At 40.2% G+C, this 27,424-nt stretch overlaps 1 protein-coding gene across 13 annotated transcripts in view; it reads left to right on the top strand.

Moving 5' to 3' along the window:
- The window catches only part of RHOBTB1 (Rho related BTB domain containing 1), a 139,837-nt gene that overhangs the window by 74,702 nt on the left and 37,711 nt on the right, over positions 1 to 27,424 (top strand). For 11 of the 13 annotated variants that reach the window (XM_070781847.1, XM_070781845.1, XM_070781846.1 and 8 more), the window contains 2 exons: positions 24,631 to 24,832; positions 25,376 to 25,479. In XM_070781847.1, the coding sequence (XP_070637948.1) occupies positions 24,641 to 24,832; positions 25,376 to 25,479 (296 nt within the window). In that variant the 5' untranslated portion in view covers positions 24,631 to 24,640. Of the gene's footprint in view, positions 1 to 15,468; positions 16,119 to 24,630; positions 24,833 to 25,373; positions 25,480 to 27,424 lie in introns of those variants that run through there. The other 2 variants (XM_070781849.1, XM_019953830.2) reach the window with 2 other exon arrangements.

Below are 27,424 nucleotides of genomic sequence, written 5' to 3'. Positions count from 1 at the left end.
AGCACATGGTTATATAGTATTTCCATTATACAGATAAAACTGGAATAAATAACCTCAAAATATACTTTGGCCACCTGATGCAAAAAGCTGACTCATTGGAAAAGACCCTGTTGCTGGGAAAAATTGAGGGCAAGAGGAGAAGTGAGCAACAGAGGATGAGATGGTTGGCTGGCATCACTGACTTAATGGACGTGAGTTTGCGCAAACTCTGGGGGATTGTGAAGGACAGGGCAGCCTGGCATGCTGCAGTCCATGGGATCACAAAGAGTCTAACATGACTTAGGGACTGAGCAACAATAACAAACTTCAAAATACAGAGAATAGTAAAATATAGTAGAATAAATACAAAGTGGTAAGTTTTGAGTATTTAGTTACCTTTGTTTTAATATAATTTCTTTAATTGAAACTTTATATAACTAATATTCAGTACTGACCCTATTTTAACAGGCTTGCAAAAGTCCTGAGAATTTAACAGTTGGTTCATGGGCTAGAAGAGACTGGCACACTGTTAGATGTAGATCATCTGGTCCAGTGATTCTCAACCTTTGCTATATATTGAATACTCCCAGGAATTTTATGACCTGTAGTCTTAGTTATTTATGTTAGGGCCCAGAAATCTGAGTTTTAAACTTTTTTTATTGAACTGTATCTTGTTTAAACAAAAATACATGAATCATAACTATATAACTTAAAGAATTATCACAAACTAAACACACACCCCAATCTAACCTAACCAGGACCTACATATGGAAACACAACCTTCAGTTCAGTTCAGTGGCTCAGTCGTGTCCAACTCTTTGCGACCCCATGAATCGCAGCACGCCAGGCCTCCCTCTCCATCACCAACTCCCGGAGTTCAACCAAACTCATGTCCATCGAGTCGGTGATGCCATCCAGCCATCTCATCCTCTGTCGTCCCCTTCTCCTCCTGCCCCCAAACCCTCCCAGCATCAGAGTCTTCCAATGAGTCAACTCTTCCCATGAGGTGGCCAAAGTTTTGGAGTTTCAGCTTTAGCATCAGTCCTTCCAAAGAACACCCAGGACTGATCTCCTTTAGAATGGACCTGTTGGATCTCCTTGCAGTCCAAGGGACTCTCAAGAGTCTTCTCCAACACCACAGTTCAAAAACATCAATACTTTCGTGCTCAGCTTTCCTCACAGTCCAACTCTCACATCCATACATGACCACAGGAAAAACCATAGCCTTGACTAGATGGACCTTTGTTGGCAAAGTAATGTCTCTGCTTTTCAATATGCTATCTAGGTTGGTCATAACTTTCCTTCCAAGGAGTAAGTGTAAGTGTAATTTCATCTGCAGTGATTTTGGAGCCCCAAAAAATAAAGTCTGACACTGTTTCCACTTAGCAGCACCCAAAATCCCATCTTAAGCCCCTATTCAGTCACTGTCTAATTGAGGCAACCACTGTCTTGACTTCCAGTGCCATGGATTAGTTTTCCCTGATTGTCAACTTTTATACAAATGAAATCTCTTTTGTGTCTGGCCTCTTTCGATATTATGTTTGTAAGATTCATTATAATTGTATACAGCTGTGTTTCATCCCTTTTTAGCACTGTATAATATTCCATTGTGTGAATAGACTTCAATTTATTATTTCTTTATCCATTGTAGTGTCAGTGGTTTGTTTCCAGATGTTGGCTATTACGAGCAGTGCTGCCAAGGACATTCTTGTGCAGGCAGCAGTATTTGAAACAAAACAAGTTCCCCCAGTCATTCTAAAAAGCAGCTGATTTCTTGACTGCCTTCTCTACAATTCCCTCTTCTGCCTTTGATTTTTCATATCATGTGATTAAGTCTATTGGTTCTTTCCTGAGAGTGTACTTTTAATACCTTAAGTCATGAAACTGTGTGCTTCCATTCATTATAGCATGTTTTCCTGGCTCTTTTCAATATAGATTCACCACCACCCCCATTTCATCAAGACATCTGCTCTTGGGCGCTTTAAATAGGGATGAGATTTGGCCTCACATCAATAGCATGGAGGAATAATAGACATGGTGGAGATGGAGCCAAGGCTAAATTTGGCAGCCAATCATTAAGGCTCCTGGAAAGAGGCTTCAAGGAAGGGAAATTGTTTCCCTTTGTGTGTATCAAACAAAAATCAACAGTAAACCTTTGGAATATTTCAGATTCTAGATTTTTTAAAAATTGGTTTATTTGAAGTGGACCAGGGACTGTCTTCTGACATGAGAACGGATATCTCTCAAAGTCTCATGACTTGATCTGGAAAGAGAACAGAAGGAGATTTTCCCATGGGCTTGTTCCTACACCTAGCGTGCAGCCGGCGTAGCTCTGCTGCATTGTTCTAGGCTTAGTGGCTGTGTGTTTGTGTGTTTGCATCTATTGAGATGTTAGTTCTTTTGACAGAAGTCAAGAGAGCTGAATGACCGGAAGCCCCAAGATGATACTGTTGATCAGTGGGATGGCTGCTTAGAATGGAAAGACAGGTGCTGCGAGCAGTAAGGCTGTTTCCTACCATATGAAAGGCATGTCACATACAGCTTTTACAATACACACAGAGAAAGTAAAGAATAGACACTAATTTCACATAATGGAACAAGAGAGTGTATTCCCACACACATAAATATTGTAGTCCTTCATTTTCCTACCTCCCCACCCTCACATTTTTGTAAAACGTCTTTGTTATAAAATAACAAACATGTTCATTACTGAAAAGATGGGATGTGTAGATAAGAAAAAAGAAAATTCTAATCCTAATGACATCAATATTTTAATGTATCTATATCCCAAATATTTCTCTTTATATTTAGGTACATAATTTTTAAGGAATGGTGCTACTCATGAGCCTCTAACTATAACAATAAATGTACTCCTATAATTTTACATTTTTAACTACTCTATACTTTTCCGGTATGTGGACGCTTTTTAAAAATTCCTCCCTTGTGGTCAGATTTCTAAAATTGTTTCCAATATTTTGTTTCCACAGTAATATGATGAGCACTCCTTTAATGGAATCTTACTGTAATCCTAAATATTTTTCTAGGAATAAAGTCTCATAATCGAATGAATGTTATGGACATTTTAAAGTCTTCTGAGTCATTATCCAAAAATTATCATTATCCAAAATAATGATACCATCTTCCACTCCCACAAACAGTGCTTCATCCTGCTTTTAATAAATGTACAATCTTTCATGTCATAATTCCCACCAAGAGTTGGAGGGTACACGAACATGTCCTGAAAACATTGAATACTAGCTAGAATCTACACATTGCTGGCAGTCAATAACCTTTAATAAAAATGAGACATTTTTATAGTTTTTTGTCCACTAGCATTTTTGCATTTTATGGTCTAACTTTGTTAAGAATCCTGGTTTGGGGGGTGGTGGGGCGGCTGGTGGAAAAAAACTATTTTCTTCATTTGCCTGAATGAGAGCATAAGCTAATCCTAACTGACATAGTCTCGTAAATGATTAAATGCAATTGTTTGACTGTCATCATCTCTGAAGGTGTTGCAGCAGGTGATCTCTCTGGCAGTACAGATGCTAACCCAAGTGACATCTTTAGAGAGCACTTTGAATGAACAACTCATGACAGAGGACTGTAGAGATTTCTTCTCTATCAGGATGGGTTTTTAAGCACTTCTAGTCTGCAGACTGATGCTAGCTTTCTCAAATGAGCATTTGATGTCTCTTTAAAGACTTGAGCAATATTTTAATTATTAATTCTTGACAAAGCTTCCTCCAGCCCTTAGCTAAGGCTCACCCAGATGAGGACTACAGGCCCTCCAATGTGAAAACAATGTGTAGAGTCTTCTGTTGCTTTATTTTTTTTTAACTTTAAAAAAGGTGTATTAAAGTATAACATGCATAGAGAAATGTGTACAGATTACAAGTGTACAGTTTGATGAATTACCCTTACTTAATATAACCTAGCTGCAGTCAGCTTTGATTGAGCTATATCCCTTGTGACTGAAAATATGTAGGATTTGCCTATACAAGTAGAGATTAGAACATTAAATTCATGCATTGAGTGTGCATCAGTATTTGTATGTTTGTGATTTGCAGGTACACAAATATACAACATGCATACAAGCAATTTGGAACTTCTTTTTCTTAATGAGTATAAAGCTCAGTTATGCTACATCTATACAAATTAAAATAACTACAATTGATTGCCACAGAATAGTTTACATGCTTAGTTTCTAAAAATTACTCATTTCAGTTACCGTAAGTATTCCTTTGAACATTCAGAATTTTAAAGCCAAGAATTTTTCATCTTCTAAGATAGAATTGTATGCATTGGTCCTGGTTACCCACAGCTGTCTCTTTGGGTTCAATTTCTGTGTCTGATGTTCAGCAAGATATCATTTATATTCCTGTGTTCTTTTTAGTTGAGAGCTTGAGTCAGAAAAAAACAGGTTTAACAGGCTCACTGTGATTTTTAAATGCATGATTTTGAAAAACAATTTATGCATCACCAAAAATCATTTTTTATTATGATCGGAGTGTACCAGGGTATTTTTGGTAGAATTAACAACCAAAAGTAGGACTTCTCTGGTGGTCTGGTGGTTAAGACTGCACTCCCGATGCAGGGGGCCCGGGTTCGATCCCTGGTCAGGGAACTAGATTCTACATGCTGCAACTAAAGATCCCACATGCAGCAACAAAGATACTGTGCGGTACAATTAAGACCCAGTGCCGCCAATAATTAAAAAAAAAAACAACTCAAAGTTATACGTATGTAATCATTACCTTTTTTAAAAGCTAAAATAGATTTTCCATTAGAGAATTAATACATCTAAGAATATTATTCAGTCCCAAAAAGGAATGAAGTACTAGCACATGAATGAACTTGAAAACATGATGCTGAATAGAAGACAGACACAGAAAGCCATATATTGTATGGTTCCATTTATAAGAAATGTCCAGAGTAGGAAAATCCATTGTGACAGGAAGTAAATTCCTGTTTTCCAGAGCTGGAGTGGGGAGGGAATGAGAATGTCTACTAATTGGCACAAGGTGTCTTTTGGGGGTGATGAAAATGTTCTAAAATTAAATAGTGGGAAGAGCTGTACAACTTTGAGAATATAATAAAAACCTCCAAATTACACACTTTAAAAGGGTGAATTTTATGGCAAATCAATATTATCTCAGTTTACCACAAAGAGGTGATACATATGCACTGTAGAAAATTTGGTAACTAGGAAAGTAGCAACAGGTTATAGCCTGATTCAGTTCAGTTCAGTCGCTCAGTTGTGTCCAACTCTTTGCGACCCCATGGACTGCAGCATGCCAGGCCGCCCTGTCCATCACCAACTCCCGGAGCTTGCTCAAACTCATGTCCATCGAGTCGGTGATGCCATCCAACCATCTCATCTTCTGTCATCCCCTTCTCCTCCTGCCTTCAGTCTTTCCCAGCATCAAGGTCTTTTTTCAGTGAGTCAGTTCTTCACACCAGGTGGCCAAAGAATTGGAGCTTCAGCTTCAGCATCATTTCTTCCAATGAATATTCAGGACTGATTTCCTTTAGGATGTACAGCTTGGATCTCCTTGCAGTCCAAGGGACTCTCAAGAGTCTTCTCCAACACCACAGTTCAAAAGCATCAATTCTTTAGCACTCAGCTTTATAGTCCAACTTTCACATCCATACATGACTACTGGAAAAACCTTAGCTTTGACTAGACAGACCTTTGTCAGCAAAGTTATCTCTGCTTTTTCATATGCTGTCTAGGTTGGTCATAGCTTTTCTTCCAAGGAGCAAGCGTCTTTTAATTTCATGGCTGGGTCACCTTTTGCAGTGATTTTGGAGCCCAAAAAATAAAGTTTGTCACTGTTTCTCCATCTATTTGCCATGAAGTGATGGGACCAAATGCCATGATCTTAGTTTTCTGAATGTTGAGTTTTAAGCCAACCTTTTCACTCTCCTCTTTCACTTTCATCAAGAGGCTCTTTAGTTCTTCGCTTTCTGCCATAAGGGTGGTGTCATCTGCATTTATAAGGTTATTGATATTTCTCCCAGCAATCTTGATTCCAGCTTGTGCTTCATACAGCCCTGCATTTCACATGATGTACTCTGCATATAAGTTAAATAAGCAGGGTGACAGTATACAGCCTCAACATACGCCTTTCCAATTTGGAACCAGTCTGTTGTTCCATGCCCAGTTCTAACTGTTGCTTCTTGACCTGTATACAGATTTCTCAGGAGGCAGGTCAGGTGGTCTGGTATTCCCATCTCTTTAAGAATTTTCCACAGGGACACAATTATTAAATTTTTAAGTATTCACATATTAATATACAAAAGAAGGGCGGGTCCCCAGGGAAGATCCATTCCGCTGGTTGAGAGGAACGCACATGAGAGAAACAAGGAGCAGTGATCAGCCCTGTGAGGGGGATGAAGCAACACCTGAAGGAGCAGGATCTGAGGTCCTGAGAGGCGAAAAGATAGATGTGAGCTCTATAGGGAAACATTCCAAAGAGACTTTTTAAAAGTTTTGCTTCAGGATGCCTGATAAATTACATAAATCACAGCTCTGTATTCCTAAATACCCATATTGTTTCCACAGCTTATGAAAGTCCCATTTTTGTTTCTTTTAGCTGTGTCAGTGTGCTAAGGTGGTACTTGGGGTGAGAGAATGGTAAGCTTCAATTTTAATGGTTACACATATTTGTTTATTTTATGTAGTTTTCATCAACTGTATTTCGATAACGACCTTGTACTTTCCCTTCTTTGGTGTAACATTAGCACTTCTATTATTGCAAATTCAATGTAAACATAATTTTAAATAATGACAGTCTTAATAGATAAGACTGAGTGTTCTCTTGATGGCTGGCATAGTGATTAAAATATTTTACAAGCATTGTCTAATTTCATCTTTACAACAATTCATTGAAGGAGGTAATTATCCCCAGTTTACAGATAAGGAAATAGAGACTTAGATTAAGTAATTTGCCCAAGACCACATACGAAGTGCCTTAATTAACTATTCCCCCACTTGATTTAGGTGGTTGGCAGTTTTTCCTTATTCTTAATAAAGATGTGATAAACCTATTTGCTTTTAAAACATTTTTCCATTTATAAAGTTATTTCCTCCGATGGGTATTTTTTTTTATAATTTCCAAGTTTGAGTTTATTTTTTATTATTGTCTTGCTGTCATAAACCTTTCCTCTTAACTTTTATATTTATTTCTCTGTGGCTGGAGAATTTGATTGATACAACATGTTTGGGGGAATATTTGTCCTTATGATCGGTCTCTATACAGTCAAGTTTTGTAAATGTGCTAAGAACACTTGAAAAGAAAACACTCAGATTTTTTAAAATGTGGGTTATCTGTTAACTCAGCCCCACTTTTTATGCTATTCAAGTCTTCCATGTATTATTTTTACTTTTGCTTTCTTCATATGATACCGATTCTGATTTGTCATCTCGTGTGTCAGTTATTTGCATTGATTTCTTCTTATCATTATAGAGCTTGTCTTGTTATTACATGCCTTCTAGTATATGAAGTTCATTATTGCTGCTATGCTTTTACTATGCATTGCCCTTTTTAACCTTTTAATTATCTTTTACAGATAATTTTTCTATATAATTTTGAAACTAAAATCTAGATAAGTATAGACTAGGCTTATATTCCCCGTTGGTTTTGGTTTCCACAGTTCTTTAGAACTGAAATGCCCATTAAAAACATTTTTTTTAATTATCTCTGAGTGTTTTGGCAAGTATCTTTGAGCAGTTTAATTCCTTAAAGCATTTTGCCCCCTGAGTCTTTGTATCTAAAAATAACTACATGTTACCTTCACATCAGTATTACTTTGACCTGACTCAGAAATGTGTTAGTCTGTCCTTTTTCTTTGAAAGCTGTATATGTGTTTTTCTATTGTGTTAAAATAACACTGGTGAAGTGTGTGGTCATCTGTATTGTTACACCTTGATAGAAGTGTTTTTGGACATTAGTTTTAGCACTTGTTTTGCTAAGATACTTAGAAGATTGTTGCTGGTGTTCAGTCACCCAGTCGTGTCTGACTGTTTGCAACCCCATGGACGGTAGCACTCCAGGCCTCCCTGTCCCTCAGTATTTTTCAGAGTTTGTCCAAGTTCATGTTCATTGCATCGGTGGTGCCATCCAGCCATCTCTTTTCTCTGACACCCTCTTCTTCCCTCAATCTTTCCCAGCATCAGGGACTTTTTCAGTGATCCCAGATTCAGGGACTTTTTCCCTGACTTTTTCAGGGACTTTGTCTGTTTTCATCAGATGACCGAAATACTGAAGCTTCAGCATCAATCTTTCCAGTGAATATTCAGAGTTGATCTCCCTTAAGATTGACTGGTTTGATCTCCTTGCTGTCCAAAGACTTTCAGGAGTCTTCTCCAGCACCACAGTTCAAAGGCATCAATTCTTTGGCGCTCTGCCTTCTTTATCATCCAGCTCTCACAACCGTATGTGACCCCTGGGAAGACCACAGCCTTGACTAGACAGACCTTTGTCAGCAGAGTAAGGTCTCTGTTTTCCAACACAATGTCTAGGTTTCTCATTGCTTTCCTGCCCAGAAGCAATGGTCTTCTGATTTCATGGCTGCAGTCACTGTCCGCAGTGATTTTGGAGTTCAAGAAGAGGAAATCTGTCACTGCTTCCACCTTTTCCCCTTCTATTTGCCATGCAGTACTGGGGCTGAATTCCATGATCTTAGTTTTTTAATATTTAGTCTTAAGCCAGCTCTTTCACATTCTCCCTTTGCCCTCATCAAGAGGCTCTTTAGTTCCTCTTCACTTTCTACCATTAGAGTGGTATTATCCATATATCTGAGGTTGTTGATGTATAATGGTATAGTAATCTGACACTTATTATACAGTTATTTTTTGCTGAAGAATGTATACACTTGGAGTCTTCTTTTTCTCCTCTGTGTCCCCACTACACCCTCCTTTTAGCATTAGGAAAATTTTGTTCTACTAAGTCACATTTTGCAACCTTATTTCTTCAAGAACCCTACTATCTAAGAGATTGCTTTTCAACGGTTCACGTCTTATCTAATATCTTCTGTTACAACATTTTCACATGGCCTTCCATCTATATGTAGAGTTTCTTACGTTTACCCTCTACCTCACTAGTTCATTTTACTACCTTTTCAAGGCTGCTATTGACTGTTGCCAGTGGTTTGTGGAGAGGGCAATGGCACCCCACTCCAGTACTCTTGCCTGGAGAATCCCATGGACAGAGAAGCCTGGTAGGCTGCAGTCCATGGGGTCGCTAAGAGTCAGACACAAGTGAGCGACTTCACTTTCACTTTTCACTTTCATGCATTGGAGAAAGAAATGGTAACCCATTCCAGTATTCTTGCCTGGAGAATCCCAGGGACAGAGGAGCCTGGTGGGCTGCCGTCTATGGGGTCGCACAGAGTCGGGCACGACTGAAGCGACTTAGCGGCAGCAGCAGCAGTATGATTTTGAATGTGGCTATCCTGTATTTTGGGCTTCCCAGGTAACTCAGTGGTAAAGACTCTACCTGCCAGTGCAAGAGATGTAGATTCAATCCCTGGGTCAAGAAGATCCCCTGGAAAAGGAAATGGTGACCCACTCCAGTATTCCTGCCTGGGAAATCCCATGGACAGAGGAGCCTGGCGGGCTACAGTCCATGGAATCACAAAAGAGTCAGACACAACTTAGCAACCTAACAACAAATCCTGTATTTAATTTATACATAGCCTTTACTTATCATGTCCTATTGCCTACTTACAGCCTCATCTGCTGTTAGTATACCTGCATTGTCTTTTTTGGCCTGATCAAATATATGAATAGGATTTTTTTTTAATTTTTCTTCTGCTTCTTAGAACATATTTCCTTCAGTAGAAAACTTTTCTCTCTGTCTTTAGCTAATTACTTGCACCTTTCTATGTCCAGGCTTTTAATAGACCACATGTTGAATGATCTCTGTGTACTCTATCCATATTAAAAAGGATTTATGCTGGCCAAAGATTGAAGTATATTTGAACATTCCAAATGCTTGGATAAACTTAAATTTGTCAGAGACCAAAACAGAGCTCTGTAGAGACCCAGGAACCTACCCAGCTCCTAGCAGACAAGCAAAGCTACTCAGTTTGGTTTGGGCTGAAAGAACTTAGGAGGTGAGCTAGGACTTCAGTGAGGAATGTCACCACTGAAGATACACTGACGTTCAGCGTTAGGGATTGTCCCCCTTCAGCCCACTGCCTCTGGCTTCAGCCTCTCAAGATCAGTCACTTCCATTTGCAGTGTCAAAACTGAAACTGCCCGCTTGGGCAGGCTGGAGGAAACAGAAACCAGTCTATCCCACGCTTAGTGCTGTCTCCCTGCCCATCCTCAGGAAGGAACAGTGATATTGCAGCCTGCTGGTTTCACAATGACTCTCTAGCAGCTCTGCTATCTCCTCTTTCCACCCTGTCCCAGTGAATCCAGCTTACATCACTCCAGATCACAGGCATCTGTGGCAAAGAGCATCCTGCTTCCCTCCAGGCCGTAGAAATGGGCAATCTGTTGGTCTTCAGCAACCTTCTCATTTGGCTTCCTGGAGGTGAATCTGGGCAGAGATCTTTCCAGTTTCTGGTATTTGGTTACTCCTTATTCTTAGTTTCTGGCACTGTTTTGGAGTCTGCTCTCTGTATAGAATAAGGTTAATTATAGTGGGACCTGGGTAGAGGGGGATCCAAAGCATCTGATCATTCATAGCTCACTTGCACTTGAAGTCCAGCTAATTGCCTTATGTGACATGGCTCTTGTAGACATAGATTGAACTCTGTCTTCCAGACTAATTTTCATATCAGTTATAAATCTTTCTCCCTATGTAGTGGCTGCATATGCCTCCCTTCTCCCCTTCTTTTCTAGCCAAGCAGTAACTCACCAAAAAGAGTTGATATTCCCTTGAATTAGGATGCTAAAGTCTAAAAATGGATGAGAACTTTATGAGACCCTTATATGTAAATATTACCAAGATTCATAAATTGACTCTAGGCACTAGAGCACAGTGAAAGTCCACATTCCTTTATTTTTCTAAATCAGATTCAGCCCTAAGCCACTCCTGTTTGCCTGTATCTGGGCTCCTCCCTATCCCCTGCCTTCCCATTTGGTGGAGGGGCCTGGACCTTGGTCCCCGGTGGTTCCCATGGTTACTGATGCTCTTCCTGCTGGGGTAGCCATGGCTGGTGCAGTGCCATCTGTCAGAGGCTGCTCTCGTGATGGGCCACACAGATGTCCCTCAACGTGTTCCTCTGCAGGCTTAGCCACACGCCGCAGCTTTCGAGGCCACAGGCTTAATGATCAGTCACCAGAGACGACCAAGTGCCAGGTCTCTGCCAGCCCCACGTGGAAGGTTTCCTAAGGAAGCTGGAGTAAGTGTTTTTGTGTATATAACTAAACAAATATTTATGGCAGGCCATGTATGGCCAAGGCACCGTGAAAAGATCTGAGGATTTAAAGGTGATTAACAGTCTCTGTTGTCAAAGGTGCATAACCTTGATGAGATGGAAACGAGACATATATAAGGCTCATTGTCAATATTGCAAAGGAAGTGAAGTGAACTCACTCAGTCGTGTCTGACTCTTCGTGACCCCATGGACTGTAGCCAACCAGGCTCCTCTGTCCATGGAATTTTCCAGGCAAGAATACTAGAGTGGGCTGCCATTTCCTTCTCCAGGAGATATTCCTGACCCAGGGACTGAACTCGGGTCTCCCACATTGTAGGCAGATGCTTTACCGTCTGAGCCACCAGGGAAGTCCCAAAGGACAATTAGATAAATACCATAGGAGACTGGATAAAAGGAGAATGTGCTAAGTGCATCTGTTTCCAAAATGGACTTGAATCTCTGCTTTGCTCCATCTCTGCCAATTCCATCCTGGTCACAGCCACCCCTTTTTCCCTCTTGGAGAACATAGGAGCTTCCTAGCTGGGCATGTGCCACTGTTCAGAATCCAGCCCCATGCTCTCCACACAGCAGTCTCAGGGATACTAGTGATACTTTTTATTTAGTTTTTAAATATTTATTTATCTGTCTGTGCCAGGTCTTGGTTGCCCCATGTGGGATCTAGTTCCCCAACCAGGGATCAAACTCGGGCCCCCTGCATTGGGAGTCTTAGCCCCAGGACCACCAGAGGAGTCCCTGGTGGTACTTTTTTAAAAAGCAAATGAGAACGTGTTACTCCCCTGCTGAAAACCCTTCAGTGGCTTCTCACCGCACTGAGAATGAAATCCCAACTCCTGGCTGTGGCCTCAAAGGTCAAGTTTGATCTGAGCCCGGCCCTGCCTGCCCAGCAGCCTTCCCTCCTCCCAGTTCCCTCCACTCAAGCTTTTCCACCCGTTTCCCATCTCATGACCAGGCCCTTCTGATTGTTTAGAGAGCAGCAGGGGGGCCTCCTCCTAGAGGCCTCCCACCCATCATTTTCTCCCATAACACCTTTTGTTTTCCCTGAAGAAGTTTACCAAATGTACAATGGTATCCCCCTATTCAGGGATCTCTCCCTACCTGATGGTGAGGTCCCTGGGGCCAGCCCCACCCTGGCCTGTCTCCTGGTGTGCACCTGTGGGCCTGGCACTCACTAAGTACAGCGTCTGTTTCTTTAACCAAGACAGCCCGAGGCCTACAAAATATTTCAGTGGGTGGATCAAGGGCACAAGAAATAATGGCATAATCAACATTGTCAAAGGCCACACCACACTGCATAGTTGTAGGCAAAAGTAGGCCGGAATGTCTCAAACATAGCACACGCTTTACTAATGGTGATTTTGAATCCTACCCTGGAATGTGTATGCATATTTTAAGCTGTTTTCAATCATTGCTTTTTTTAAATTGAGACAGTTGTTATTAAGGGCAGTCAGTAGAAGAAGTAGTTTACTTCTAATCCTGGCCCACTTCCTCACTGACATGGAGCTTCGAAAAATGAGAGCGTGATCTGGTGTAGGTCATTACAGGGCTCTGCTGAGAAGGAGTGAATGTTTTAAAGTGTCTCTGTATTATTTGTATTCCTGAAGTTCTCTGCAGTGCTCTTTTGGTTACTTAATCTCTTTTTTGTTTTGATCAAAACTTTGACTTGAACAAATATTGCTGATTGGAATGATGAAAGGCAATATTATCCTGGAGATATATTTTAGTGAACTTTTGATTTAAAGAAGCCCAGCCCAGCTCTGACTGTCTCTTTCCCAGGTCTGGACCTATTCTCTGTTCCAGCTGAGATGTTTATATAATGCATAAGGCTGCTCCTGCCTGACTAGGACTGGTGATTAAGAGCTCAGGATAATGAAATCTGCACAGTTGAAACTTGGCTGTTGGCTATAGTTATTATGCAACTCTTAACATTTCCCTGTTGTTTCTGCCAATAATATAAAATTCTCAGTCTTTCTTTCATAGCTAACTCTCCAAAGATGCTCAAATTTGTTCCACTAGGTTTTTTAATGACCACGTTAAATTATTTCTTAAAGTTCAGAGTATATGCTTTTCTAAAGGACAAGAAAATTTAGTGGCTGTGCAATTGCCCTGTTCAAACTGTCAATAACAGCTGAATGGAGCTTGAAGTACAAAGGCCCCTCTATGGTCTTAGATTTCTGTCTTTAAGCAGACTGCTCATCCGGCCTTGACTGCATTAGCAAATATAACAGGAGACACGGCAAAAGTGACAGGAAGAGAGAGCATATTCTAATAATGGGGTCATGTGGAGCAATTAGGAGGTCTTAGTGAAGCATCTTAGACAAATGGTCAACCTTTCCTGGCCCATCCTCTCTAAGATCTGAATTTCTAGTGTTACAAGAAAATTGCACCCTCACCCGAGTTCAAATAGTGACCCTATACTAATGTGCACCCATTTGGAACAAGAAGGACTATCTTGGGTTTTATGCACCACAGCACCCACAAATTACTCAGTTATGGAGACAAGATTCTGATAGTCATCTAGCTGTCATGTAATTGGGGACGTGAATGTGCCTGACTCTTCCTGAGAACCTGTTTCTTAAGAATAGGACACCATGTAGACCATCATCTCAAGGACTCAAGGTGAGGGGTAGAGCCACCACCACAGGAAGGAAAACACTTTGAAGAGGAGCGTAGGGCAGCTGAAGTCATGTTAGGCTGCATCTCTGTTTCTGCTGTGGTTGGCCCTGGAAGAATCACAAGTATATTGGAGACCCATGGGCCAGAGAGAGCAGACAGAGCTTTATAGAAGAGGGACATTGTATGCTCATATATTCCAAGCACTTCAGTGTATGGCAGTGGGTGGGCCAAAAGTTTTGTTTGGGTTTTTCTATAAGATGTGATGGAAAAAATCTGAATGAACTTTTTGGCCAACCTATTAGTACCCCCAGAAACACCTGGTGGTTCATTCATTCAGTGCACAAGATGGGCACTTTGATGTTACAACCTCAAGAAAAAGATAAAAAGGTCACAAACCACCATTCAGTGATTTGCTAATATAAGAAAAAATGAGTGAAAGAGAAACAGAGTATTTGTGTTTTCGATTGCTTCTCCTAAAATCATTTATTGATACAGAGGAGAAAGAAATTTAGTCTATGGGGAGGTGGGGCAATAAGGAAAACTTTTTAGAGGAGGTAATATCTGAGTTGGGCTTCCCAGGTGGCGCTAATGGTAAAGAACCTGCCTGCCAATGCCGGAGACATAAAGAGATGTGGGTTGGATCCCTGGGTTGGGGAAGATCCCCTGGAGGAGGGCATGGCAACCGACTCCAGGATTCTTGCCTGAAGAATCCCATGGACAGAGGAGCCTGGAGGGCTACAGTCAGTGGGGTTGCAAAGGGTTGGGCATGACTGAAGCGACTTAGCACAATATCTGAGTAAGATTTTGAGGAATGAATAGAATTCACCAGGCAGATGAGGAAGAGTAGAGGTTCAAACAATGTTTAGAATTCTGAGAGTCATTTTGTGTGGCTAAAGCAAGTTGTGTTAGTTCCCTATTGCTGCTGTAACAAATTACTGAAAGTTAAATGTCTTAAACCAATAGATTTATTATCTTACAATCCTAGAGGTCAGAGGAGTGAAATGGGTCTCACTGTGGTAAAGTCAAACTGTTCCTGCTGGAGGCTCTAGGGAAGACTCTATTTCCTCACCTGTTCCAGCTTCTGAAGATTACCTGTATTTCTTGGCTTAAGGCCCTTCCCTCTATCTTCAAAGTCATCTTCTATTTCTCTCTGATTCTGACCTTTTGCCTCCTTATTTCACCTGTGAAGGAAGCTTGTGATTACACTGGGCCTACCCAGCTAACCCAGGATAATCTCCTTATAGTAAGGTCAGCTGATTAGCAACCTTAATTCCATCTGCTACCCTGGTTCCCACATGCCATGTAACAGAACATATTCATAGCTCCCGGAGATGTCAACCATAGACATCTTTGATGATCCATTGTTCTGCCTACTATGCATGTAGTACAGAAAGTTGAGGGTGATGGTGATCACTCCAGAGGGGCCTATAATTAAGTGTTAATTATATATATAGGGTATACATATGGGCTTTCCTGGTGGCTCAGTGGTAGAGAATTCACCTGCCAATGCAGGAGATGTGGGTTTGATCCCTGGGTCAGGGAGATCCTCTAGAGAAGGAAATGGCAACGCATTCCAGTATTCTTGCCTGGAAAATCCCATGGCCAGAGGAGCCTTGCGGGCCACTGTCCAGGGGGTTGCAAAAGAGTCAGACACAACTTAGCAACTAAACAACAAACAGCTCTATGTATGTGGTATATTTTAAATGGAGAAGTCAAGGTTCTGGAGGTCTTCCTAAAGTAGGATGTCCATGTTTCAGCTAACTATTGCTATGTAACAAACCACCCCAAAACTTGGTAGCTTACACAACAGTTTATTATTTGTTATGATTCTGTAGGTTGGCCGGGTGATTCATCAGCTGGTTTCACCCAGGTTCACTCATAAAGCGACATTCAGCTGGAAGGTTGGCTGGCCTAGAAGATCCAAGATGACCTGACATTATGTGTCCTCTGGTGATGGCCAACAGCCAAACTGCTTCGGTCTTCCTCATTGAGTTCTTATCTTCCACTGGGCAGGCCTCAAGACCTTGCTCCATCAGCATGCAGGACCTGTGGAGGCCTTGATTCCAAAACTCACACAGCATCGCATTCATCAGATTCTTTTGAGTTGGGCCAGGAAGTCACTTATTTAAGAGGTAGGGAAATAGATTCTAGCTCCTCATGGCAGTTGCTGCTGTGGCCATATTTCACACAGCACAAGCTGTAAAGATAGGGGGTTTTGCTCTGAGAGCAGAATCTTGAGATTGGAGATTTCAGAGGTAAAATGTTTCTGGATGATGACAATATCCAGCACATGGCTAAAAGCTATGCATGCCTCAAGTAGAGGGTGCTGAATATCACTGGCACTGAAGAGGTGAAGAAGCTGCGAGGCTGGGTATGGGCTGCATCATCCTGCGCACACAAGACCAAGCTGCTGGCGAATGTGGAAGCGTGAGGTAAAGTCTAGCACATGACAGTGATAATGGCAGGGGCCAGATAACCAAGCAAGGCGGGATAACTCGATAGGCAGAAGATCAAGACCACACTGTTGCAAGTCAGCCTAGTGGAAGGAGGCTAGTCTGCAGAGCAGTGGCTCACTAAGTCCTTCACTTCCCAGCCTCCACAATGTCTTATTCATGTACCAGTTTTTTCTTTTAATGTTGAAATAGTTGATTTACAATATTGTGTTAGTTTTAGTTCTACAACAAAGTGATTCACTTATACATACATATATATATATATATATATACACACATGTATGTGTGCTTTTTCAGATTCTTTTCCATTTTAAGTTATTACAAGATATTGAATATAGTTCCCTGTGCTATACAGTAGGTCCTTGTTGTTTATCAATTCTATGTATAGTAATGTGTATCTGTTAATCCCAAACTCCTACCTTATCCCTTCCTCCCACCTTTCCCTTTGGGTACCCATAAGTTTGTTTTGTATATATGTGAGTCTGTTTCAGTTTTGTAAAGAAGTTCATTTATATCCTTTTTTTAGATTCTAGGTAGAAGTGGTATCGTGATACTTGTCCTCTCTGTCTGACTTACTTCAGTTAGTATGATGATCTCTAGGTCATGTTGCTGCAGATGGCATTATATCATTCTTTTTGACAGCTACGTAATACTCCATTGTGAGAATATATGTGTGTGTGTGTGTGCATGCACCTGTGCACACGCTTCTTTATATCCATTTATCTGCTGATAGACACAGCTTAGGTTGCTTCCATGTCTTGGCTACTGAAAACAATGCTGCTATGAACATTGGGGGTGCACATATCTTTTCAAATTAGAGTTTTCATCTTTCTGAGATATATGCCCAGAATTGGGATTGCTGGATCATATGATAACTCTGTTTTTAATTTTTTTTAGGAAACTCCATACCTCTGTCAATGGACATCTGGGTTACTTCTATGTCCTAGCTATTGTAAATAGTGCTTGTAGATGGATTCTGAACCACTGGACCACCAGGGAAGTCCAAGGGAGTGTTCTAATTTCACTGACTTACATGTGGCTCTTCCAGCTTTCCCAACACCACTTGCCAGAGAGACTGTCTTTTGTCCATTGTATATTTTTGCCTCCTTTGTCAAAGATTGACTGTAGGTTTGAGGGTTTGTTACTGGGCTCTCTATTCCACAGAGAATAGAGCTTTTTGTGCCAGTACCACACTGCTTTAATTACTGTAGCTTTGTAGTATTATCTGAAGTCTGGGAAGGATATGCCTCCATCTTTGTTCTTTTTCCTCAATTGCTTTGGGTCTTTTGTGGCTCCATATAAGTGTTAGGATTATTTGCTCTAGTTATGTGAAAAATTTGATAGGGATTGCAATAAATCCATAGTTTGCTTTGGATGGTATGGCCATTTTAACAGTATTAATTCTTTCAATTCCAAGGCCATGGAATATCTTTCCATTTCTTTTCAGTCATCTTAAGTTTCCTTCATCAATGTTTTAGAGTTCTCAGAGTGTAAATCTTTCACCTCCTTTGTCAGGTTTATTCCTAGGTTTTGTTTTGTTGTTTTAGGGGGCTTTTTTTTTTTGGACATGATGTTAAAAGTGATTTTTTTTTTTTTACTTTCTTTTATTTCATTGTTACTGTAAAGAAATGCAACAGATATATGTATATTAATCTTGTGTCCTGCTACTTTGCTGAATTTGTTTATTAGTTCTAATAGTTTTTGTGTGGAATCTTTCCGATTTTCATATGCATGTTATCTACATATAATGACAATTTTACCTCTTCCCTTCCAATATGGACACTTCTTTCTTTCTTTCTTTTTGTTGCTGTTGTCTGATTACTATAGCTAGGACTTCCGATACTGTGTTAACTAAAAGTGGTGAGAGTTGGCATCCTTCTCCTGTTCCAAATTTTAGTGGGAAGGCTTTCAGTTTTTCACCATTGAGTATTATGTTGGCTGTGAGTTTGTCATAAATAGCTTTTATTATGTTGAGATATGTTCCCTCTATACCCACTTTCCTGAGAGTTTTTATCACGAGTGGATATTGAATTTTATCCGTTGCTTTTTCTGCATCTATTGAGATGATCTTTTGACTTATGTCTTTTCTATTGTTGATGTGATATAACATTGATTTTACATATGCTGAACCATCCTTGTGACCCGAGGATGAATCCAACTTGGTCATGTTGTAGGACCCTTTTTTGGGTTTTTTTATTCAGTTTGCTAATATTTTGTTGAGAATTTTTGCATCTGTATCCATCCAGGATATTGGCCTGTAATTTTTTGGTAGTGTCTTTGCTTCATAGAATGACTTTGGGAGTGTTCCCTCCCCTTTAGTGTTTTGGAAGAGTTTGAGATGTTTTGGTGTAAGTTCTTCTTCATATGTTTGGTAGAATTCCCTAGTGAAGCCATCCAGTCCTGGACTTTTGTTTGTAAAGAATTTTTTTTTAGTTACAGATCCTATTTCCCTTTTGGTCAGTTCAGATTTTCTGTATCTTCTTGATTCAGTTTTGGTGGGCTGTATGTTTCTATAAACTTGTCCATTTCTTCTGGGTTCTCCAGTTTGTTGGCATACTATTGTTTGTAGTAGTCTCTTATAGTTTTTTGCATTTCTGTAGTAACATGTTATTTCTCCTCTTGCATTTATTTTACCACTTACTTGTTTTAAAATAAACTTTTTTAATCGAAGGGTAATTGCTTTACATACTTTTGTTGTTTTCTGTCAAACATAAACATGAATCAGCCAGAGGTATGCATATGTCCCCTCCCTCTTGAAACAAACTTTTGACTTCAAAAAAGTATGTAAGTAGATTTTTCAGATAGCATTTTAACTATCAGCCTTCATATCCTGAAGAGTCAGTGAAAGTATGAAATCAGTTTCAAGTAGGTTTAATCTCACTCAAAACCTACTTGAAATTGATTTCATTACTGGGTTGGGAAGATCCACCAGAGAAGGGATAGGCTACCTGCTCCAGCATTCTTGGGCTTCCCTGGTGGCTCAGATGGTAAAGAATCTGCCTACAGTCCATGGGGTTGCAAAGAATTGGACAATACTGAGCAACTTTAACTTTCACTTTTTTAACAGAGCTGCCATGGTATCAGTCTCAATTCTTCCCAGCTGTTCTTTTCCTTTTGATACCTTCCTAGTCTCCTCAGATATAGATCTAAAGACAAAAGAGGCCAGCTGGATTTATGGTGGTGATATTTATTAACAATGTTAAATTAATATTTATTATTCTCTTCCCAGGTAAATAAAAATCAGAAACCAGATAGTTATTATCCTGATGGTCCTTAGAGCTCATGCAACCATAAGAGTGCTAGATACGGATAAATTTGAGCCCATAACAAGCAAAGAACGATACAATTGCATATGTTTATAATTATAATATTTGTTTATGTGTAACAGATGAATAATTGGCTTACAAGAATAGCATGAGTTTACATCTTTGACTGTGATTTCAGACTCTTAAAGTACTTTTTAGATTGCTGCTAAATAAATTTCTACCCAAGAGGGAAGATGTGGAACCTCAGATTTTGGAAATCCAGCACGCTCTTCCTGGAAATGCCCCATGTAGAGTGCGTGATCTGGGCTGAGAGGATTTCATTCCGCCTGCCTTTCACGTCCTTACATGTTGTCCCCTTGGCGCAGAGCTCAGCACCTTTTGGCAGTCACTTTGATTTTGTGCAGACTGTTAGAGATTAGAGGACCAGCGGATGTTATTATCACCTTTGACCCAGAAATTCTTTTTAGGACCGTGCATGAGATGTGTCTATAAATAAGTAATGATATTTTTGTAACCACGGCCTTAATATAAAGCCAGGAGGGCTTCTGCCCCCCTGAAAGTCATCGTCTGTAAAAGCTGTGCAGCTATTCCACCAGAGCTGCCATGATTCAAGTTATTTGGGGGACTCCTCTTTGGGGTTGCTATCAAAGGAAGTTCACAAGCCAACAAGAAAACCAGTTTTAGATTTTTTGTATTGTGTCCAAATTTTTACTAAATCTAAACATTCTTCCAAATTTAATGGATTGGCTTTATTTGACTTTTATCTACCTAAAGAAAGTGAAAGTGTTGGTCGCTCAGTCACGTCCGACTCTTTGAGACTCCCCATAGACTATAGCCCACCAGGCTCCTCTTGTCCATGGAATTTTCCAGGCAAGGATACTGTTGCCACTCCCTTCTCCAGAGAATTTTCCTTACTCAGGGATCAAACCCAGGTCTCCTGCATTGCAGGCAGATTCTTTACCATCTGAGCCCATTTTATCTATCTAAAAAAGTAAAATTCACTCCAAAAAGTAAAGTTTGAATGTCATGTAGGACATTCAAAATAATAGACCTTAGGTTTCAGAGTTGTGAGTCTCCAAATGGAACCTGTTTTTTTCTGACACAGGCTATCCCATGGTAATAGCGCCAGAAGCTTGTCAAAGACTGTTATGAAGTGCTGCCGTTTTTATTCTAGAATCTAGAAATGCTGCATAAAAAGATCTTTAACCTAGCTTTCCAACTCAATTATCCTTTAGCTACCTGTGACCTCCTCTTCTCCCCTTCCCCACCTAGAACTTTTACTGCCTTCTTTTTATCAGGTCAGCTGTGCTCCATTTTGTATTTAGGGTCTTAAGTTTTCAATAAATTATCTTTAATTGCTCTACTAAAGTGTATCCTTTGTATAGGTCTTTATGAGTCTTAAGTTCATGATTTTTGCATCTAATTCTGGTCTTCCACCTGACTCACTTTTGTTGTCGTCTCTAAGTATTCATTTCAACATCATGATTATAATTTTGGAAGCATCTGTGTGTCAGGTATTACACCAGTGGCTGAGAACCTCAGTTCACCTTCTGCTCATGACATTAGGAAATCAGGGTACTGTAATTCCCACTTAACAGATGAGGAAGCGGAGGCTCAGATGATGCAGATAACTTGCCTAAAATCACATAAAATGACCAGAAAGGGGAGACAAAGGACTCAACTCCCATGCACTTAAAGCAGGATTTCCCAGCTCCCCCACTGTAGTATTTGGGGCTGAATAATCCTTTGTTGCAGGGGCCGTCCTGTGCATTGTAGGATGTTTAGCAGCATCTCTGGCCTCTGCCTACCTGAAGCCAATAGCACCTCCCTCCACCCCACTGGGATAACTAAAAATGCCTCCAGACATTGCCAGATGTTCTAGGGCCAGTATTTAGGAAACACTGGAAACATGGCAAGTCATGCTTTTGCCATGTTATACTATTAAATCAAGAACTGATAAAACCACAGAATTTTAAGGCTGAATTGTAAAGAGATTGATTTTTGGAGTCGGCACACCTGGATAATCATCAGAATTGGAGATATTTAAAGACTTTCATTTCCAACCCAAGACCTTCAAAATATCAGCATTTGCCAGCTGGGGGACAGGTATCTATTTTAAGCCTCTTCACAGTGTAGGCTCAGACCTTAACCTCACCACACATCTTTTCCTTGAATCACTCCATTCTGTTCCTGCCAAATAGTTCTCCATCCTCGGGTTTAACACCTCCTGTGATGCTGTTATCTATGTTCAGATGGTCCTAACTCTGCAAAAACACAGTTCTTCTTAACATTGTTCCTTCTACCTCTCCTTTTATACCTTTTATCTCACATTATCCAAATTATCATTTTTCTTACATCGAATGAATTAAACATATACTGAGTCCCAGTTATGTATCAGGCCCCACTCTGAGCATTTTTTTTAATTTATTTTTTATTGAAGGATAATTGCTTTACAGAATTTTGTTGTTTTCCTTCAAACGTCAACATGAATCAGCCATAGGTGTACATATATCCCCTCCCTTTTGAACCTCCCTCCCATCTCCTGCCCCATGCCACCCCTCTAGATTGATACAGAGTCCCTGTTTGAGTTTCCTGAGCCATACAGTAAATTCCTATTTTACATATGGTAATATGAGTTTCCATGTTATTCTTTCCATACATCTCACCCTCTCCTCCCCTCTCCCCATGTCCATAATTCTATTTTCTGTGTCTGTTTGTCCATTGCTGCCCGTAAATAAATTCTTCAGTACCATTTTTGTAGATTCCATATATATGCATTAGAATATGATATTTATCTTTCTAACTCACTTCACTCTGTATAATAGGTTCTAGGTTCATTCACCTCATTAGAACCGATTCAAATGTGTTCCCTTTTATCGCTGCGTAATATTCCATTGTGTATATGTTCTACAACTTCTTTATGTGGTCATCTGTTGATGGACATCTAGGTTGCTTCCATCTTCTAGCTCTTGTAAATAATGCTGCCGTGAACAATGGGATACATGTGTCTCTTCCAATTTCGGTTTGCTCAGGGTATATGCCTAGGAGTGGGATTGCTGGGTCATATGGTGATTTTATTCCTAGTTTTTTAAGGAATCTCCATCCGTCTTCCATAGTGCCTATATCAATTTACATCTGCACCAACAGTGCAAGAGTATTCCCTTTTCTCCACACCCTCTCCAGCATTTATTGTTTGTGGACTTTTTGATGATGGCCATTCTGACCGGTGTGAGGTGATATCTCATTGTATTTTGAGTTGCATTTCTCTAATAATGAGTAATGTTGAGCATCTTTTCATGTGTTTCTTAGCCATCTGTATGTCTTCTTTGGAGAAATGTCTGCTTAGGTCTTTTTCCCACTTTTTGATTAGGTCGTTTGTTTTCCTGGCATTGAGTTGTATGAGCTGCTTGTATATTTTGGAAATTAATCCTTTGTCAGTTGTTTCATTTGCTATTATTTTCTCCCATTCTGAGGGTTGTCTTCTCACCTTGCTTATAGTTTCCTTTGCTGTGCAAAAGCTTTTACATTTCATCAGGTCCCATTTGTTCACTTTTGTTTTTATTTCCGTTACTCTGGGAGGTGGGTCATAGAGGATCTTGCTTTGATTGAGCATTTTTTAAACCATGGCTGTTAAGACCATTATGAACTCATTTTTAAAAATTACCATCTAACTAGTTTTCTCAGTTTAACAACAGACTTACTCAAAAGAGCAATCACAGTACATTAAAATCTCACGTGGTTGGCCACCCATCCAGCTGATGCAGGGAAGCAGTCCACACCGCAGTTTGTGGGGGCTCCTGTTTGGGGGAAGTGGGGCTGCCAGCAGCTTTCCCTCTGCCTCTTCACCCCTCACCCAGCAACCCTCTTTAAACCTTTTTTGATGGTTTCAGAAATATTCCAAAATAGTGTGCATGCTGAGTCACTTCATTTGTGTCTGACTCTTTGAGACCATATGGACTATAGCCCACCAGACTCCTCTGTCCATGGGAATCTCCAGGCAAGAATACTGGAGCAGGTTGCCACACCCTCCTCCCGTCCCAAGGATCGGATCCGCATCTCTTGCCTCTCCTGCACTGGGCAGGAGGGTTCTTTACCACTAGCACCACCTGGGAAGCTGTCTCCAAGGTAGCCCCTCATCTTAATAAAATCATTCTCTACCATATGCTCCAGATTCTTCTCAGGAAGAAAGAATTTTTTTAAAATTCTGCTTTATAGTGCTTCTCTTAAGAAGATATTTTTAATGAATTTGATTAATAAAAATTCATGAATGAATATAAATACAATTTCAGCAAGATATCAAAATTCACACAGTTCACTCTTCTTTAAAGTCAGATAGTCCTTTCTGCTTGCACTTTGGATCCTCTTCTGAGTCACCAGGATAGTTTAGAACCTATAGGATTTTTTTTTTAATTAATTTATTTTTTATTGAAGGATAATTGCTTTATAGAATTTTGCTATTTTCTGTCAAAAAGAGATCTTGGGTCTTTGGAAGATTATAATGGACATTATTGCAAAGGCTGGTTATGCCAGAATGTGTAAGGTTAAACCCACAGGTGCCCAGTTCTTTAGGGGGTCAACATGAGTAGCTAGTGAATTTAGAATATGTGCCAGCAGCCCTGACTCGCCTGGATGGAGCTCCAGTAGTCAGATTGTGTTTAGAGAAAACCAAGGAGAAAATAACACGTTAACCGGGATAAACCGTTTGGGGTCAAAATAACAATCCGGTGTTTTTGTACTTGTGTGAGATATAAAAAGAAAAGTTGAGTTTCAGTTCGGCTTCGTAGGAACTTCCAAACTTCTGGCTTAGGCTCGGGCACCTCCATAGGAGCACCTGGGCCAAGGGAAAACTGCCTGACCCCCTCCCATCTTTGATTGCTCTGGAGAGCCCTGATGTCTCACATGTGGTATCCACTCTCTTCTTCCAGAGTTTTATAAATGGACGCTGACATGGACTACGAAAGACCCAACGTGGAAACCATCAAGTGCGTGGTTGTGGGAGACAATGCTGTGGGGAAGACACGCTTGATCTGCGCCAGAGCATGTAATACAACGCTGACACAGTACCAGCTGCTGGCTACCCACGTCCCCACCGTGTGGGCCATTGACCAGTACCGAGTCTGCCAGGAGGTGAGATAGATGGGGTTTCTTTAGAATCCTAAGGATACATCATTGCTGTCGCCAGTCTGATTTTGATTTATTTGGGAGATATGTTTATTTATGTGATTTTTTAAAATTGAAGTCTAGTTGATTTACAGTGTTTTGTTACTTCCTGCTATAGAGCAAAGGGATTCAGTTATATATATATATATGTTGACATTTTTTATATTCTTTTCCATTATGGCTTATTGTAGGCTATAGAATATACCCAGATTTCTAAAAAGCAGAGGAAGAACTTAACTTATGAGTTCAAGACAGAACTCCCCTTTTTCATGCAGCAAGAGAAAACAAAAGGAGAAAGCTGATTTGGTGTATGGCTCTGGTATCCTGAGTGAGGGTTTTTAGGGCACATGGTTTCAGGAAGAAGAGTAGGACTTAGTTAAGTCCTGTTAGCTGGAAGGAGAAAAACTAAATGCAAGTGAATCTCGGGGGCTTTGAGGACTGATGACCTAGGCATTCTTCCCCTGGGGAACTTCTGATTGACAGCGAATTGGTGCCCTGTCTCTTCTGCAGGTCTTGGAACGTTCCCGGGATGTCGTTGATGAAGTGAGCGTTTCTCTCAGGCTTTGGGACACTTTTGGAGATCATCACAAAGACAGGCGTTTTGCATATGGCAGGTAAGCCAAGACTAGTGCAGTTCAGTTCAACTTGAATACAATTTCCTCTCCCAAACCCATCTCTGCTTCATGAATCAACAAAAACCACATCATATGGCCTTGAAATGTGTTGGTTTCTGCACTGTGCCTTAAAAAAGAAAAAAAAAAAAAAGACATTATTTCCTGATGTCAAGAAAAGCAGTCTTCATGGCCACTTGGTTCCTCCCAGGAAATACTTTATTTAAAACAACCGGTGCTAGTTAAATTGAATGTCTGCTGGATGAGGATTCTGTTGTATGTGCCAATCTTGGGCTGCTTTGATTATTGTTTCCCTCAGTAATACTTTATTTGCCTACTCTTAAAATGTTTTAAGTTTATTTAGCAGTTGGCCACCCCTCTTCAGAAGGTCTCTTTTGTCTTTTGATGACCATTCTACAGAGTCTGATGTTACTTGCTTTGGGCTTTGCTGTCTGAAAAGTCTGTTATCTTTATTTGAAGGTCATTTTTAAAAAGAAACAAAAATATCTCTGAAATCATTCACAAAGGTACATTTCCAAAATGAACTGAAGCATTAATGTCTATTTTTCATTAAAAGAAAATAAGGAGGAGGAAAAAGTCCACTAAAGGAAAGATAAATCTAGAAGGACAATAATATGAGTGGGGACAAGGTCACAGAACCGTAAAATATTTAGCAACTTCTCCTTGTCACCATAACTCCATCGGCATCTCCAGGACTCCAGCTGTCTTAAAGTCCCTCTCAGCGCATCTGTGAACTGTCAAAATCCAGATGAGGAAGAGATTTCCTTACCCCTTAACTCATAAGTAAAGGCATGTCTTTTTAAGTTTAGAATTTAGATCTTTTTTAACATAAAACATCATGCTACCTCACAGGATGGCATTAGTTAGATATACCCCCAAACACTTGAGTTTACTCCTTGGTATTGAGATAAGCATTTCTGAAAGGACCTCTCTTTCTTCAAGCCGGTAGCTTTCATAAGCCTCTGAACTCCTACTGGCACTTACCCAAGTGGTCTGGAGTACTGAATAAACTGCTGAAAGGGTTTGCCCTACTCCCTTCAGTCATTCACACACTGAAATAATCTGCAGTTTAGGCCAGTTTATTCAAGGGGGGAAAGAAGTATATAGAAGTAAAACTTTGATTTTAATGTCCCCTTGAACAGGAACTTTTGAACTTAATATCCAGCAGAGATAATACATTTCTTCTTGAGTTTCCTAGTTTGTTTTCTCTTTGCTTTATGTGATGTTCTTGATTCTTATCTTAGTTGCCATTTGGGTTTTTTTTTTCTGTTATCTCATTATTATACACACACAAAAATAAGAATCAATGAACCTGCTTATAAGTACTATGCTGTCAGATTTTGTAATACCTGAGGTTTTAAGGAAGCATAGTTAAATGATGACTGGAAGCAAAGTAAGAATAAATACATAGATTTCAAAGGACTGTTTGTACCCCAGCTTCTAAAAAGGTATGGTGAATAAAAATGAACTTACTGAGATACTGGGTTTAGCTTCTGTAGGCAATCTCGACAGCTCAGTGGCTTATTGCCACTTGAAATTTATGTATTTGAGGTGACGAATTTTAACTTCACTCCACCATGTAAAACTGGTCTTTTGGTAATATAAGGGCTACTTCGTTACCATGTGAGGTTCCTGCTTAGGGTTGACTTAATGGCACAGTGACCTTCACAGACCTGATATCGACAAGCATCTCCACTGGGCCTCCTCCAGCTTCCTGATATATCTGGGGTCACTTTACATGTCATGCCTGTGCTTGGTCACTCCCAACAAAAATAAGCTGGTCTCTCATGTGACTCTATCAGTACACAGTGCATTGTTCTGCTCCTTTATCTAATGTTTAGTTCTATCGACTGTAACCCATCCACTGCCCTCTTTGCTGGAAACAGGACGTGCTTTCCAAGCCAAGTCTGCTTCTTTGAGCAACGCA

Source organism: Bos indicus, chromosome 28, assembly GCF_029378745.1.
Source record: "Bos indicus isolate NIAB-ARS_2022 breed Sahiwal x Tharparkar chromosome 28, NIAB-ARS_B.indTharparkar_mat_pri_1.0, whole genome shotgun sequence".
Lineage (NCBI taxonomy): Eukaryota > Metazoa > Chordata > Mammalia > Artiodactyla > Bovidae > Bos > Bos indicus.
The sequence above is the reverse complement of the archived record's forward strand: the minus strand, read 5'-3'. Positions and strand labels throughout refer to the sequence as shown.